Here is a 17,179-nt window from a genome sequence, read left to right on the forward strand (position 1 = left end):
CAAATACGACCCGTGAGACCGTCTCACACAAGTTTTTGCTTAGTTTTTATGCTAGGATAATTATTTTCTATTGTGACTATCGGTAGTGTTGACTCGTCTCACGGTATCACATGAGACACACTCATTGTTTTATGTATTTTTATGTATTAAATTATCATTATCTATTTCTTGAGCCATAATGTGCTCAAATTTAGATTTAATAAATTTAATAAATTAAATTAAATTTTTATAGTTATATTTCTTTTTCGTTTAATTTATAATAATATAAAAAGAAAGAAAAGAAGATGAGCATAAAATGAAAAATATTACATTTCCAAAAAAGAATGAAAATATTACTGATTTTTTAAAAATAAAATAAAAAATATGTAAAGTGGACCAAAGCCTGATCGGGTATGGGTTTAGGGTTTTAACAGCGGAGGGGAGAGGTCTCTCGGCAGCAGCTGAAGAGAAGGAATCAGCTAATCATCAATCTTCTTCTCATACATTATTCAGGAAAAGATTTTAGCTTATGGCGACTCTAATTCCTCCGCCGACTGCCGCAGCTCCCCCGACACCGTCGAATCCAACCTCCATGGAGCAGAAGAAAGTGGATTACTTAGATTTGCCTTGCCCCATTCCATATGAGGAAATCCATCGCGAAGCTTTTAGTCAGTTTTTTACTGTCATACTCATCCGTAATTTTCGTGTTTTGGATGGCGGATCTAATAGTGAAAAAAGATTCTGTTTTTAAAAATGCTGAGCTTGTTTATTGTTATTGGCAGTGTCCTTGAAGCCAGAGCTTTTTGAGGGAATGCGTTTTGATTTTACTAAAGGACTAAACCAGAAATTTTCTCTCAGTCATAGGTGGCTTAGTTGTTTATTCTCTACGGAATTTCTGTTTTTTGTTTTTGTGTTGTGAACTACTAATTGGTTTGTAATTGCCATCAGTGTGATGATGGGACCTACAGAAATTCCATCTCAGTCATCGGAAACTATTAAAATCCCCACCGCTCATTATGAATTTGGTGCCAACTTTATAGACCCAAAGGTGCATTACTGATCTACTCTACATTTTCAGTTTATAGCGAGATTACCTGATATGACCATGAGAAGGTTACTTGGTTTTTCTCAGTTGATGCTCTTTGGGAGGATGATGACTGATGGTAGACTAAATGCAAGATTGAAGTGTGATTTGTCTGAGAACCTTACACTTAAGGGAAATGCTCAAGTATGCAGACTTGCTGTTTTCTCCTTCATCTGTTCATATCACGAAGTCAAGTAATACTCAATCTTTCTTTGTGTAGCTTACGAATGAGCCGCATATGTCGCACGGCATGTTCAATTTTGATTATAAGGTAAATAGGCATATCGATCATTTGAGTACCTTTTTTTGGATGGCGGTGGTTGTGTATTGTTTTGATTTAGATTTTGGTTTGTCCAACTCCATACTCATCACTGGCCAAGAGTACAATAAATGCCAGTGTTTAGTTGAATTAAAAAGTTGATGCTAATAGTATGCCGAATAATGTGCAGGGATCTGACTATAGGACTCAATTTCAAGTAGGAAACGGTGCCTTATTTGGTGCAAGCTACATCCAGGTGAATGGTTTGATTCTATACTATACATAAAGAACGAGTGGTGTTCTCGATCACCAAATGTGGGTTTCCTATTATGTGCTTTTTTAATAATGGTTAAATAAAATTTATCTACCCAAAAATTAAATATAATAAAATGAAAATTCAAATTAATATTTTAAAAAATTATGGCAATGTAATTATACTATATAAAAATTTAACACACTTAAAATTATATTCTATATAAAAGTTAACATATATGTTCAGATTGTGTGCCAAAGGATACTAATATATATATATCATTGTTGATGCAACTTAGAAAACTCATTTGTTACTGGAGAAAATAACAGTTTGTGAAATAAATGTTGGGAGTGAGAATCCCAAATAAAATAGTGATATTAGCACTTTAAAAAGGAACTATGGAAAGAAAGAAATAATTGGATATTTAAAGAAATATAAGGATTGATATCTTATATGGGAGAACATGAAAAAATGAGTTGTACTTTTGGCACAACTGGACAATGATTTCAAAGAAAATCCATCTAGATTTTTATTAATCGGATGGCAACCTATATAGCTTAAATTAATGTCTGTAATCTCTTCATACTGAGATTAGGCATCCAATTGGATGTTATAGAAAAAGGATGAAAGTTCATGTCCTCTCAGATGTATCTATCGACTCTTTTATGTGAGCACAATGATTAATTGAAGCATAAAAAATATCAAAGATGTTGTGCATTTATAGAGGATAGAATTTTAGTCGATCATTATGTTTGCAGAGTGTGACTCCTCATTTATCATTGGGTGGCGAAGTATTCTGGGCTGGTCAGCATCGAAAATCTGGCATTGGCTATGCTGCACGTTACAACACCGACAAGATGGTACTATTTACTGGGTCTTTCACTCTTTCTTCAGATACATGCTTTGGTTCGGGACTTTTCTTTTCAGTTTCATTACCAACATTTTTTTCATGTAGTCTCCCAATTAGTTTCATTGAAGCTTGGTTTATATTTACTGCCTGAAGTATGCAGTCCTAAATGCCATTCGGTAGATTGAAAGGCTTTCAACAGAGTTGAAGGGACAGTAAAACTCGAATCTGAGAACATTAGCACTTGCCTACGTATAAGTAAACTTGTGTCTATTTGAAGTGAGGTGGCCTTGCACATGAAACTATATTCTCGTATCTTGTCTATAATTGAGCAATGCTTCTCTATACTGTGTGTGTAATAGCTGAATAACGTTCCTGGATGAAGTATGCATTATTTTGTTGTTTTTAAATCGAAATTGAATGAATTTTAAATCATAAAGAATCGATATTCTTCCTAGTAACAAGAATAACAGGATAACAGGCCTCTGACCCTGTGAATTAAAATAAAAAGCACCAGTTGAATTGGTGGAGAAACAAGCAGATGATAATCAAAGAATTTCAGCCAACTGGAACTGCTAGACATAATTACAGATGCTTAGGACTGCTAATCTGGATTTCATCTGATAAGAACCATAGTTGTCAAAGAGGCACTACCAAACGAGGACCCTGCACCTGGAGTCATCCTAGGAGCAGCGATTCACTAGGCAAGCCCATGCACTCGCCTGGACTAGCCTTGGAAGTTCAAGCGCGTCTTGGTGAACATTTTTTAATTACTTGTTTAAAACATATAGCCAAACCCAAACCCTAGGAACCCAATGCCCTAACATCGGAATCAGAAGAAGATAGATGTGAACAGAAGAACAAGGTTATGACATCTACATCCAAAACAACAAGAAAAAGAGTGATTTCACATCTTTTGGAGGTAGAGGAAGAAGAAATTGATGTTGATTAAGAAAATGATGAAGTCCAAGAAGAATATAAGTTCGAAAGTTCTGGGTACTCTAATAATTCGTTCGAAGAAGATTAACATAATTTGGATGATTGAAGAATTTTAATCACGTTACTAATTACTATGAATTTATTAATTATTTTTTGTTTTGTGTCACAATGTGACATAACTATTTCATATTTTAATATAATTATTCTAAGATAAATATATATTTTTTAAAAATTTAAAAATGTGCGTCTTGTTTTGGTAAGCCACGCGCCTAGTTTTGCGCTTTTGGGTCCATGACCCTTGTGCACCTCAGTGTGCCTTGCACCCTTGACAACTATGATAAGAACTACCAAGTTGTTCACAGTTATATTGAAAATGACAATATGTTGAACAGAACCAAACTCGGAAAGTTTTACTTGCTGTTTTTCTCTGTTAGTGATGCTTGGGCAGGGCGCGTAATTAACTTATATCTCATGCAGGTTGCAACCGGACAAGTTGCTAGCACTGGAATGGTTGCTCTAGGCTATGTGCAAAAAGTATCTGAGAAGGTAACATTAGCGTATAATCCATAGCATAAGCTTTTACGTCTAAATTTTTTGTGCTTGTCTCTTGCTACTGGCAGATCATCGTTGGTCTTTTGCTTTTAGGTTTCTCTTGCATCGGATTTCATGTACAACTATATGTCCAGGGATGCCACGGCTAGCTTCGGTTATGATTATGTCCTTCGGCAGGTTATTCTCATTCTACTAATTTAAGTTTCGTGACTCAATACTCTGTAGTCTGGTGCTAGTTTCCTGAGCTCAGTTCCTTTTTTTGGTGTATGTGGATATAATAATCTTGACTTATCTAAGGCGATGGCATATGTGCTTGTAAAAGAGGCTCTGTTATGTCCAAGTTGTATAGGCATACTTTATCCGATAGATAATCTTATCAAGAACATATGAAAAGACAGCTGGAATTTTTCTGGTGTTACAGCTATTTGGTTGATGATTAGTATTGTGAGACTGAGACCACTCACATTATTCATAATGGTATTTTAATTTTCTATGGTTAATATGATTTCTTTTGTGTTACATGGTAAACTAAGGATGAATTCCAGCTTTCATGCTTGTAATCATATGATATACAATTGATACCTTTTTGTGCTGTAGCTTTTGTTTCCTTTCATTCTCTTCTCTCACCTGAAGGTTTTTCAACCTTGTGGCCTATGCGTTGTGGAAACATCTGTATATTTTTTATGCTGGATATCTCCCTATTCCTGTCATATTGAGAGAGTAGTAGAGATTTTAGAACATATTCCTATTCTCTTAGCATCTGATTTTACATCTAAAATACAATCGCAACTTTCTGTTTACTGGTTTACTACCATGACCATGCATCCCTTTTTAACTAAATTATTTTATTGATGAGAGTGCTCGATTACTTTCATAATTTTGTATTAATTTCAAGGAGCAATATGTTATGAGTATGGGCAATATCACCTTATTCTATCATTTTATATTGCCAACTTTTTACATATGCCTACGGGCAAGTAAATTCTAATGATTTTTTCTGTTAATGTGAAAGTTTTGTTGGACTTGTGTAGAAACTATGGTGTCTGGATTTGTAACATAAATCAGAAGCATGTTTTCTTAAACAAATGCAGCAAATATTGCATTTTCTTCAATCTTAGTTGCTTCTGACATTGAATTATTTGCGAACTTCTAGACCTTATGATGACACTCTTATTTTGATAATAATTTTGGTGGCTAATCCATGGAGTTAGATTAGTCAAGTGCAGATCAAAATGAATATATTTTATTTTGAGGAAGAAATTTGTAGATTCAACAGAGATTAATACTGTTTACTCAATGCAACTTCAATGACTGTATTGTTATTTTGTTATATTTGCTGTGTCAAATAGATTTGTTTAAAAAAAATTGAGCATATTGCTTTTTATATTGGTGTATGATTTCAGATTATCTTACACTTTGCTTAAGCCAAGGTCCTCTGCTACCATCACCTTGTCTAAGAATTATCATTCATACTATCAGCTGAGAGCATCTGCATCATATCTGTCGTGTTAATTTATATTAGACTAGAAACACTCGAACTGCTTGTATTGCAGAACAATCAGTCTTGTGCATAGCATTGTTGTCTGCAATGGGCCCAATTCAATTCTTAATATCAATTTAATGTAAATTTATTTTGAATTTTCTTCAACATGTTTTACATCTTTAATGATTGGTCAGATCAGAATAGGGTGAAATCATGACTGGACTCATGCGATCTAGGCTTTTGAATTTCAATGACACAGTATTATATTTCGGTTTACTAGCTTTAGATTCGTTGGATAAAGAAAATACAATTCCATATGTATCCTACTAACACATCTTGTATCTTTGGCAGTGTCGTTTAAGAGGGAAGATAGATTCCAACGGTGTTGTGGCTGCTTTGCTGGAAGAGCGGTTTAGTATGGGTCTTAATTTTCTTCTTTCGGCTGAGGTGAGGATTGACACGCGACAACTTCTTCCTTCTATTTTCTTGAATCTATCTCCATTTACCCTTTGTCACTTCATCAATTGTCAACATGTTCTGCTACTATATCTTGCAGATAGATCACCGTAAGAAAGATTACAAGTTCGGATTCGGATTAACTGTTGGAGAATAGAATAGGTACCATATTGGTTCTGAGTTTCAATTGTTGTCGCGGGCGTCATTTGGGTCAGGTGATTCTATTCTTTCTACGAGAATTAAGGAATCGGTTTCATGCTTTTTTTGAGTATAATTATTCGCTGGCAGCAACAGTTATCGACTCGAATCAGTTTGTAGTTGATTTTTACAGGTTGAATTTTGGTGTAATTCGTTTCCTGGGGCACCGTAGATTTCATCACCTCTGCTAAAATGCGTAAAGATATACATAAATTCAGTTACTTGCGTGGTAGGATCAATAAAAGCTTTTTGGCGTTTTGGTCAGCAATGAGAATCCTTGATTCCTTGTTTTCGTTACTTGAATCTTTCTTTTCCATTATCATCCTTTTGAGTTTGATTACTTCTCTGGGCGCTAGAGCTACGCTTATATTTTCGTCGTATAACATTAAATTAATAAATTTAGTGCATCGCTCTTGTTTAGGAGTCTACTCTTTGCGTATGCTCTATTCTGATTTATACATATTTAATAAATATCTAGTCCACATACGCTTGCTCGTAAAATGATTTTTATAATTTATTTGATTTATATTTAAATGAGAATCAAAATATAATTATAAAAAATAATGAAAGATTAGATTGTCATTTGAATTAAAAAAATAAATATAAAAAAGAAAAGAAAAAAGACATGAGTAAGAATAGAACTTGCAAATTAATAATGTTTAGATAATAAAGATGATAAAAATTTGTGTGAGATGGTTTCATGAGTCGTATTTTGTGAGGTAGATATTTTATTTAGGTCATATATGAAAAATTATTATTTTTTATGTTAAGAGTATTATTTTTTATTGTGAATATCGGTATGTTTGATTCATCTCACAGATAAAGGTTCGTGAGATTGTCTTACAAGAAACCTACTCAATAAAGATTCTATCTAGTAAATTACGGTAATTTACTTTAAAATTTTAACATTTTATTAATATTAAAATAGATCATGACATCAAAATTAGTTATTTTAAGTAACTCAAACTAAATAATATAAAATAAATAGTACAAATAATAATAATTATATATTAAAAATGACAAAAATTTATGTGAAACAGTCTCACGGGTCATATTTTGTGAGACAGCTCTCTTATTTGGGTCATCCATGAAAAAAATTATTTTTATGCTAAAAGTATTACTTTTTATTGTAAATATCGGTAAGGTTGACTTGTCTCACAGATAAAAATTCGTGAGATCGTCTCACCAAAATCTACTCATGAAAAATATGTGAGAATGTGTAGTATAATACTATAATTTGCGTATGCAAGCTTCATATATTGTAAAGTTGATATTAGAGTCTAGACTGGAGAAGAAGCTTAATGTATTAACTCAACGCTGCTTTGATTTTTCCGTAATACACATGATAACTCGAACAAAAAATAATTTAATATTAATATTTAACTCTTTTTTTATTTGTTAAAATAATTAAGTTTAGTTAATTCGATATAGTTGGATTGTTAGTCGATATCAATTACCGGACCTACCACCGAAAATATCGCTCCATGCCTCCGGACCCACCGACAGTTTACCTAAAAAATCGCTCCACGCAATCCACCTTATCCGAACTTGTTCCCCCTCCACTGTGTATGATAATAATATACTGAAAAAGTGAAACCCTACTTTCATTGTACTTTCTATACTTGAATGAAAATATATATATATATATATATATATATATATATATATATATATATATATAATTTTTTTAAAAATTAGATAACATCTATTAAAATGTTTTTATACTATGTTTAGTAAGATTTATATTACATATAAACTCACATGAAACATCTTATCGATTGTGAGAAGAAGTTTTGATCTCATTCATGTAAGAAATATTAATTTCATATCAAAAAATTATCTTTTCATGTAAATATGAATCAAGTCGAGTTCTCTTCTCACTGATATTTACTTTTTATTGTAAGAAATAATACTTTCACGTCAAAAAATTATCTTTCCATGTAAATATGAATCAAGTCGAGTACTCGTATGACTGATATTTACTTTTTATATTATGTATTGGTATCAATTTTATGTTATGTTTTAGTTATAGATCTAATCTATAAAGCAAATATTGTTCACTTTTAAAATATTGGAAACAAGATCACATAAATTATTTATGCTCTCATATAATATGAATGTACAGGAACTCTTGTGAGACTTATCGAAAATAAATTTTGTGAGATAAATCTTCGATTTGATCCGATTTATTGAAAAGAAATTGTTTTTTGTATATAAGGTTGACCATCTCTTAAAAAATCACTTAACTTTTAATTATTCTAGAAATTCAGAACGTAGTTATCTTCGAAATATATATATATATATATATATATATATATATATATATATATATATATATATATATATAGGGAATTGATACCCTGGGCGCTCTTTGGTGAGCGCCCAGTGGGCGACAGCTGAGCTGTCGCCCACATGTGCAGTTTATTTTTTTTTAAAGATTTGACGTTTCGCGACGGTTTTACAAATACGTCGCAAATGGCGACGGATTTTAACAAACCGTCGCGAAGCCCACATGTGCAGTTTATTTTTTTAAAAATTTGACGTTTTGCGACGGTTTACAAATCCGTCGCAAATGGCGACGGATTTTAACAAACCGTCGCAAAACGTCAAATTTTTTTTATAAAAAGAAAAGAGGGGACAGAGGGGCGTTCCCAAATTTCGTGTCCCACCTTCGCCCAACAGCCCACAAATGCATTAGACAGGTGGAAATTAGAAATAATTTACTACGCGACACAAACATGATGTTTTACGTCGACCACAGCGGGTTTTTATACATGTTCCATAAGTCATATGAAAGAGAACGATACAACAATATGGCAGCAGGAAAATTAAAACACCAAGATTTCTTGACAGAGAATGGTTATCATATTGAATTTGAAAATTCTACAATGCTAATTCTTGAATTAAGCAGAGGATCCTTCTCATGGTGACAGAAACCTCAAAGCTCGATGTTTCATCCACGACAGAGGTTTGATAAAGCACTATAAAATGGTTACCCCATCGCACATATTCAACTTGATAAAATAATAACCTTTATCAAATCCAGTTGTTAGAACCTGTAAAATTCAAAACAGTTATGAATAAAAAAAATATTGATGATTAACAACATATATTTAGAGATTTAAATTACCATCTATCGATCCAAAATCTTCGTCATCTGAGCTTTCTTCTTCGTTTTTATTATTAATAGTTGACCTGAAGAACGTTGAGTATGCCACCATATATTAATTTTGATGATTAACCAAATATATACAAAAATACTAAAAATTTACATTGTTGATAAACACATACCCGTCTTGCAAATTTGGACAGTTACGCTTGTCATGCTGCACACCTCGGCGTCCACACCCACGACATTTTCTTCCCTGTGTGGTTGCCTTCTCCTTTGATGACTTTAATCTCTTCCCACATCCCTTTGTTCTAATTTTTTGAGGATCAACGATATCAACAGCCCTATCTGTGGCTCTTCTACATTGACTTCCACCGCTTACTGTTGTAGTCATATTCAAATCTTTCATTTTGTTGCCAATATAATCAAACTGTGCATTCAAGAAATTTGTTCCCTCAACAGTCAATGATGCAATATCAACTAATGCAGAAGCTTTATAGGATAACCTCAAATGTCTTGACATCAAACATCTTTCTGGAGCTTCAACCACATTTGGCTCATCTGTAGGAAAAAATTCTACATTCTTTGCTGCTTGCGTCCAACGTTTCAGTATATATTTATCAGGCAAATGAAAGACTTGGTTTATACGAAAAAATGCTAACATATGCCTGCATGGAATGCCCTCAAACTGAAATTTCATACAACTGCACAATATATCATCCCCTTGTATGACATGTGTAAGCACTCTTGGTTTCGAAGAAGAAGAAGCTTGAAAATTCATTACCTTGTAAATCCCAAACTCATTTCCCACAGATTCTGTTTGCACGTAATAACCATGACTCTGACTCATTTCTTCTAGAAACTCCAACCATTTCTTTTTCGTGTAAACCGTCACCATCTGAGATTCCATTGGCCATTTGGACTGTAGCTTGGGACGCTCATTCATATCGACATGATCTGCAACTAACTCATTGTGTCTTTGGTGCCGGAGTGCCTTATTGAAACGAATGATAAAATCCATCAATGAGTTCTTGCTAGATATATATCTCTTGAAAAAAGCATGTGAACTTTCGGACCGCTGACTACTTGACATACCCGCAGAAAATACATGATTAAAATATGCTGGCACCCATTTATGTCGCAAATCAAACATCAACGACAGCCAATCATGTTGTTCCAAGTTAGCATTAGACATAGCAGCTTCCCAGGAACTCTCAAATTCCTCATCTGTGGAGGAATGTAGAATGGCATTCCTTATGCTTTCAGTAGTGATCACGGAAAGTCATTGGGTTTAATTTCTCAGAGAATTTGTTCAGTATATGCCACAAACAATATCGATGTGTTGTTCGAGGAAAAACTTGTGATATGGCTTTCGTCAGAGCCGGATCTTGGTCAGTGATAATCAAGTTTGGGGCACCTTGACACATGGCTTCTAGGAATTTATTAAGCAACCAAACAAAAGAATCTGTTTTTTCGTCACTCAACAATCCACAACCAAAAAGAATGGTCTGATGATGATGATTAACTCCTACAAATGGTGCGAAAATCATCCCATATTTGTTGGTGTTGTATGTAGTATCAAACACAACCACGTCACCAAAAGCAGTGTATGCCCTTCTTGACACATGATCAGTCCAAAAACACCTGGTAAATCTGTTGTCCGAGTCAGTCTCATAATCAAAAAAGAACAATGAATTCTTCTCTTTCTCAGATTCGAAGAAATCGACCAATGTTTCTGCATCAATACCCTTATGCTCATCCCTAACACTTTGCTCGTAGTTTCTGATATCTCTTTCTATGAAACCTACATGTTCAGGCCCACCAGACTCTATCTCAAATAATCTCATTTGTTGACAAGTTGGCACATTGGTTTCTGCAAATTGTTGACTCAACATTTTTTTTGATGCAGAAATACCGCGATGCGAGCGTAACAAATGCACCTTCGACGGAGTCGATAATGAATGATTATGACTTTCAACGAAAGTACTGACAACCCAACCCGGACCTGTTTGTTCCTTGACAACTGAAATCTTGGACAAACATCCGGTTCTAGTCTCACCACGGGCTCTTTCTTTTCTTGGTTGATCTTTTTTTGTCTGTTTGCTCCATCGAATATCATCTGTATGCCCTTCTTTAAAGCATACAAATTTCTTCCATACAATTTCGTTTGATTTCTTACTTTTCTTGCTATTACTCATTCTCGCGCTAAAACCGGATTCTCGGGCATATTGGTTGTAGAATGAGAATGCATCCTCTAACGAATCAAATCTCATACCAATCTGGGGTTTCTGATCATCACCGACTTGGGGGATGTACGATTGTTCATCTCCACTATATTGATCCATTTCATCTACAGTGGCGCTAGGCAGACGTGGGGTGGTGCTCGAAAATCTTTGCGGGCGGTAAGGTGCTGGCGAGGATTGTCTGGGGATTAACCGAGCACGATTAGCGACGGTAACAATATAATCATATGAGAAACAACATCAAGTATAAAATATATTTTAACAAAACATACTAGAAATGAATAAATTTATAAATACTCCAGATACATAAATAGCTAGATCATCAACACCATTTCCTAGTGCAATTAATTAAATATGCAGACTTACACTTCACAAACATTAAAGAACATGTATGCCAATACACCGGAAACCTTCAAAATCATAAATTGGAAATTTCTTCGGAATATGAAATTTAGAACTACATCGATTTACCTTCTGATGTCGTCGGAATATTTCCCCGCACGAGAGCTCCAGAAGTTCGCTCAATCTTCTTAACGTAAAGATTTGAGCGTAGGTGGGAGAAGGGCTGTTGGGCGAAGGTGGGACACGAAATTTGGGAACGCCCCTCTGTCCCCTTTTTTCTTTTTATAAAAAAAATTTGACGTTTCGCGACGGTTTGTTAAAATCCGTCGCCATTTGCGACGGATTTTTAAAACCGTCGCAAAACGTCAAATTTTTAAAAAAAATAAACTGCACATGTGGGCTTCGCGACGGTTTGTTAAAATCCGTCGCCATTTGCGACGTATTTGTAAAACCGTCGCGAAACGTCAAATCTTTAAAAAAAAATAAACTGCACATGTGAGCTGTCGCCCACTGGGCGCTCACCAAAGGGCGCCCAGGGATATCAATTTCCTATATATATATATATATATATATATATATATTTTTAGAATAGTTGCTGGTGGTATAATAATCTGATTCGTGTTTCTAATAGATTATAAAAACAAACAAATGGTCCGCTGAAAGGGTCGTGGTCAGATCATGGGAAAAGGAAATGCTTTTTGAGTTTTTTCCACCAATAATCACAGTAAAATGTTGAAAATTCACATTATCTAAACCTAGATCTCAACTTTCGATAAAAGTTGAACAAACACCTTTTACAACTGTTAAAAAATTTAGATAGCTGAAATGTTTCGATGATATTTTAAAAACTAGTTATCAAAATGATAGCGGACAAAATAGTTAGAAAAAAAACTCATTTTGTTACTAAGTCGTATTTTATATCGACTAGATTAGTTCGAACATTATCTATTCTAGTTGGACACTAAAAGATCGAGCTGGATGACACGTGTACGACAATCGACAATGTCCAGTTAGTATATATAACGTCCGAACTAGTCTAATATGTTTGAGCAAAAATGTGAGACATATATCTTATTTGGACCATCCATGAAAAAATATTACTTTTTGTACTAAAAGTATTACTTTTTAGTGTGAATATCGGTATGGTTGACATGTCTCACAGATAAAGATTCACAAGACCGTCTCACAAGAGACCTACTCATCGGATTGACATGTGACTTATAACAAATTAAATTTTCTTTTTAATCATTTTGTCTATTTGTCATTTTCATAATTGATTTATTAAATATCATCAAAATATTTGAGCTCGTTAGCTTTTTAATTGGTGCAAAGATGTTAGTATATTTTTTTTATAAAATATTAAAATACAAAAATACCTATTTAATTTTCGAAAAAATAAAAAATAAATTTTTGATATTCCATGTATCTTTAAAACTGCTTTACTAACCGTATCTGACAACTGAACTTCTCGCTACATATTTATTCAAAATAATATTCTAAAAGGAGGGTTACATTTTATTTCTGGGGACTTCTGCTGCAACTTTAACTCAGCTGGTGAAGGTGACTCCACTTTCAACGGGTGAGGTACCGATCCTTTGCACAAATCTTTACCATATTCTTTGTCTGTGTGTTTGTGTATCTGCGAAGGGATTGCTTGTTTTGGCGATTCTTGAAAATCAGGTTATTTTTTTTAATTTTTTTTTTTGAAAAAGCAGTGTTTCTTTTGTGGGATTCTTCGTTAATCTTGAGTGAATGCATTCATAATTTTATGCTGAGAATTGAGATATAGCTGCGGCGGGATAGGCTGAGAAATTTGACGTCGAAATGGTTTGCTAAATGTGGTATTTGTTTTTGGATAGAAATTATTCATGTTGTATTTATATATGCCCCCAAAAATATACGCCGAGATACAGATTAATAAGAACGTTGATGGTTAAGGATGACGTCCAGTTTCATCGGCTGTTGCGATAATGGTTGTCGATAAATTCTCTTTTTCTATGAACAATTTGTCGGAAGCTCGTGATACTATCCCGAAGAGTATAGATTTCTCGATTCGATTCCAGAAAGGAGTGAACAAAACGTATATAGGTACTTGAGCGTTTGGATTGCCTTTCCATCTTCTTTCATAACACCAACAGAGAACCTTCCTTCGGTCTCTTTAGTACTGGTCTTGGACACAAAGGCCTAGACTCACTGGACACTATTTGTTGCTGATATGTGCATATGAATGAGAGTAGTCTTTTGGTGTACTTGCCAGAAATGATGTTTAAGATGAGTTTCAAGATTTATCTAGTCAAATCGGGGTTATGATATTTAGTTAAACCTTTTTTATGTCATCGAAGTTATGTACTGTTGTTAACGAATTGTGGGATTTAAGGACATCATCACTTAGAGGTGAATACCATAGGCGTCTATAACGCGAATCCATTTCTGTCATAATATGAAACTTTTTAAGATTAGTTGGCTTCTTTAAAACGTTTCTGCTTAGGATATAACTCTGATATGTAGACTAACCAGACCAGAATTCTTAGCATATGTTTTGCGTGATATGCCATGTCCGCGATTAATTTGTTTGGAGATGTACTGTTCTATTCTTTTATTATAGGAACAATGCAAGGAGGAATTCAAGCTATATTTTCTCATGGGAATGTGCTCAAGAATGCTGTTCTACGTCATGTGCGTTTAGTGCCTTCTGTCATGCGGCCTCTTATGTTAACACGCCACGAATCAGCCTCGGCTGCTCGTATGGAAGAGCATGGGTTTGAAAGCACCACGATATCCGATATTCTGAAAGGAAAAGGAAAAAGCGCTGATGGGTCCTGGCTTTGGTGCACGACAGATGACACTGTGTATGATGCTGTTAAATCGGTGAGAGTATCATAATTTTTCAGTCTTGTATCAGTTCGCTTTTCTTCATAAATTTTCATCATTTTATCAGTCGACTTTATTATGAAAATGACTGAATATCGCAAGTCTACTACAGATGACACAGCACAATGTTGGAGCTTTGGTGGTTGTTCAACCAGGAGAACAGAAGTCAATTGCTGGAATCATCACAGAAAGAGGTACATATACATTTCTATAATGCTACAAAATGCTAAGGCTTCCTCGGTGGATGAGGCATTTCTCAAGATTTTTACATTTTGGAGGTCTCCGATTCAAGCAGAGATTCAACCATCCCCCAAAAATAATTTAAAGAATTTTATATCTATTTTTTTTAATAAAAAATGTGAGTTTGACCTCTCAAAGAACTTGATCTCTGAGACCATTCTTGGGTTTGAGGGACCTCTAAATTTCTTGTAGTTGTCTAATTTCATATGCTTTTGTACTGTTTTATGTAAAGCAAGATAATTCATTGATGACATGTAATAAACCATTCCATGGTATTTCAATGCAATTGTATACTTGATAAACAAAAACAAACAGGTTGAGATTGTTTTCTCGACATATATAACCATTTCACATTGATTCCTTTAGCTTCACCTTCGACATAATATACTTAAAGCTTGTAATCTCTGTTCTACTCTTTGTTATTTGCATGCCATTTATCGCTAAAGTAGATGGAAAAAGGAATTTAAAGGATGGTATGGCAGATTCTTCCGGTTTGAAATTCTACATTGACAAGATCACTAGATTTCTTCAAAGAACTGAATCTAGCATAGTTATTTTTTATTATATACTTTTTTCTACTGTGGATTCAGATTATCTGAGGAAAATCATCGTTCAAGGACGGTCATCCAAGTCAACAAAGGTTGGGGACATCATGACCGAAGAGGTATAGTATACTCGAAAGTCGAAACGAGCCTCGTTGAAAAATTAGAAACACGTCTCAAGTCTCATGTTATATGTAAATTGCACGCAGAACAAACTCATTACGGTAACGCCAGACACCAAAGTGCTGAAAGCAATGCAACTCATGACAGGTAACTTGTTTCCCACATGCTATCATATGACAAAATCAAGAAAGTGCAAATTTAGATCACATAAACGGTTCTTGAAGTAAAAAAAAAAACTTCTGATTTACAAATGAAATTCTTGGTTCGCAGATAACCGTATCAGGCACATTCCGGTGATCGATGAAACGGGAATGATGGGCATGGTGTCCATAGGAGATGTGGTCCGTGCTGTAGTGAGCGAGCATCGGGAAGAACTGAATCGCTTGAATGCGTTTATACAGGGAGGATACTAGGGAGGCGAGGGCCAAGAAAATAACCTCTTAATATTGTAAATGTGTCTGATGCAAGCTTTGTCTTACGAATGTTTGGATAAAGATGGAATCTACAAAACTTTTATCAGCAATAAGATGCATGCTTGTGTGTTGGGAATGATCAATGATGCTCAAAATCAGCAACAAACAACCTCATATGAACCTGTGGCTCTCATTCTTCAAAACTTATTTTCTTCTTTCTTTTCTTTACCTGCCAGCATAATTACAACTTCAATTTAATATCACTAACACAAAGCAAATTTAGTATAAATTTGAAAAATAGGCACAAAAAAAAATCTCAAGTAATTTGAGTTGTATGGTAAAATTGCTCAAATAAGAAAATCCAATCATATGTTTTTGACCTTACAAATTCATCCCACGTGATTCTTTCTCGTTCTTTTTATGTACAATGTGAAACCAAACATTGGCCCTTTATTCTTTGTGGGAAAAAATGGGTATTTTGTTTTTTAACCACCGTCATTATTTAATTAAGAAAATGACCTTCTAATGTTTATTAAATAGTTGATCGAGGTTATTTACGAATTTTCCCGTGAAAAAAGAGAGAGGTTTTTATATTTAACCCCATTGACTTTTTTAGTATTTGTATTTTCTCCAAGTTTAATAGGAACTATCTAAAATATTTTTTAAAAAATAGACTTTGAAAAATGATAGAGAATAGGAAGATGGGATGCCTAGCTCATAGAAAGTAAAAGAGACAAAATATGAAGAGTTAGTTATATTTATTTAAAATTGAATAAAGTGCAATTCTAAAAATAAAAACAACCCGATTGAAAATCATCCAGTTTACCCAACAATTGGACATCCGATTTTTCAGAAACTTGCTTTGTGTTAGTAAAACAGAACCGTTTTATTGATTTTCGTAATCTGAAAATATAGAAACATTAAATTGTCAAAGTTAGTTAATTTTCTTGGCCACATCCCTTTGATTTGCCATTAATTTATTGGTATTATGGATGGTCTGTTAGATTGTATTTCAATTGATGGATTTTGAATCTATAAATTTTAATTTTGTTTTTTGGTAGAGCAATAAAATGATAAATTTCAAATTTACTTCTCGCATGTTTTTTTTATAATATTTTATGTTAATCATAGGTGAATTTCAAGTTAATCCATTATCCATAATAATATTATTTGAAATTTATTCTACTTTGTCTTACTAATATGTAAAATAAGTAATATGTTGATTTAAGATTTGATATATTATTTC

The 17,179-nt window shown here is 33.9% G+C and overlaps 3 protein-coding genes across 6 annotated transcripts; 2 read left to right on the forward strand and 1 right to left on the reverse strand.

Annotated features, from left to right (window-relative positions):
- The first annotated feature begins 374 nt into the window (after positions 1–374).
- On the forward strand, positions 375–6,314 carry LOC140835805 (mitochondrial import receptor subunit TOM40-1-like). Of its 2 annotated transcripts, XR_012118953.1 has the most exons (12): positions 375–647; positions 762–843; positions 928–1,027; positions 1,112–1,207; positions 1,284–1,334; positions 1,513–1,578; positions 2,334–2,435; positions 3,839–3,907; positions 4,007–4,090; positions 5,748–5,843; positions 5,953–6,067; positions 6,184–6,314. XR_012118953.1 is itself a non-coding variant. In XM_073201213.1 (11 exons), exons 1-11 carry the CDS (start codon positions 509–511, stop codon positions 6,007–6,009), a joined length of 942 nt encoding a protein of 313 aa, XP_073057314.1. In that variant the 5' UTR covers positions 375–508; the 3' UTR covers positions 6,010–6,314. The 2 variants fall into 2 exon arrangements, 1 of the variants encoding a protein (XP_073057314.1); XM_073201213.1 differs by having other exon boundaries at positions 5,953–6,314.
- Positions 6,315–8,705: 2,391 nt separating this feature from the next.
- Positions 8,706–11,504, reverse strand: LOC140809114 (protein FAR1-RELATED SEQUENCE 5-like). Its single transcript, XM_073166600.1, has 4 exons — positions 10,612–11,504; positions 9,342–10,418; positions 9,181–9,245; positions 8,706–9,106 (listed from the first exon to the last, which is right to left on the reverse strand). The coding sequence occupies exons 1-4, from the start codon at positions 11,502–11,504 to the stop codon at positions 9,087–9,089; spliced, it is 2,055 nt and encodes a 684-aa protein (XP_073022701.1). The 3' UTR covers positions 8,706–9,086.
- Positions 11,505–13,176: 1,672 nt separating this feature from the next.
- Positions 13,177–16,076, forward strand: LOC140835810 (CBS domain-containing protein CBSX3, mitochondrial-like). Of its 3 annotated transcripts, none has more exons than XM_073201218.1 (6): positions 13,177–13,328; positions 14,350–14,612; positions 14,728–14,809; positions 15,446–15,519; positions 15,607–15,667; positions 15,791–16,076. In XM_073201218.1, exons 2-6 carry the CDS (start codon positions 14,355–14,357, stop codon positions 15,931–15,933), a joined length of 618 nt encoding a protein of 205 aa, XP_073057319.1. In that variant the 5' UTR covers positions 13,177–13,328; positions 14,350–14,354; the 3' UTR covers positions 15,934–16,076. The 3 variants fall into 3 exon arrangements, with proteins under 3 accessions (XP_073057319.1, XP_073057324.1, XP_073057330.1); XM_073201223.1 differs by having other exon boundaries at positions 13,179–13,323; XM_073201229.1 differs by having other exon boundaries at positions 13,284–13,424.
- Positions 16,077–17,179: the final 1,103 nt, after the last annotated feature.

The sequence above is a fragment of the Primulina eburnea genome, chromosome 1 (assembly GCF_022965805.1).
Source record: "Primulina eburnea isolate SZY01 chromosome 1, ASM2296580v1, whole genome shotgun sequence".
Classification (NCBI taxonomy): Eukaryota; Viridiplantae; Streptophyta; class Magnoliopsida; order Lamiales; family Gesneriaceae; genus Primulina; species Primulina eburnea.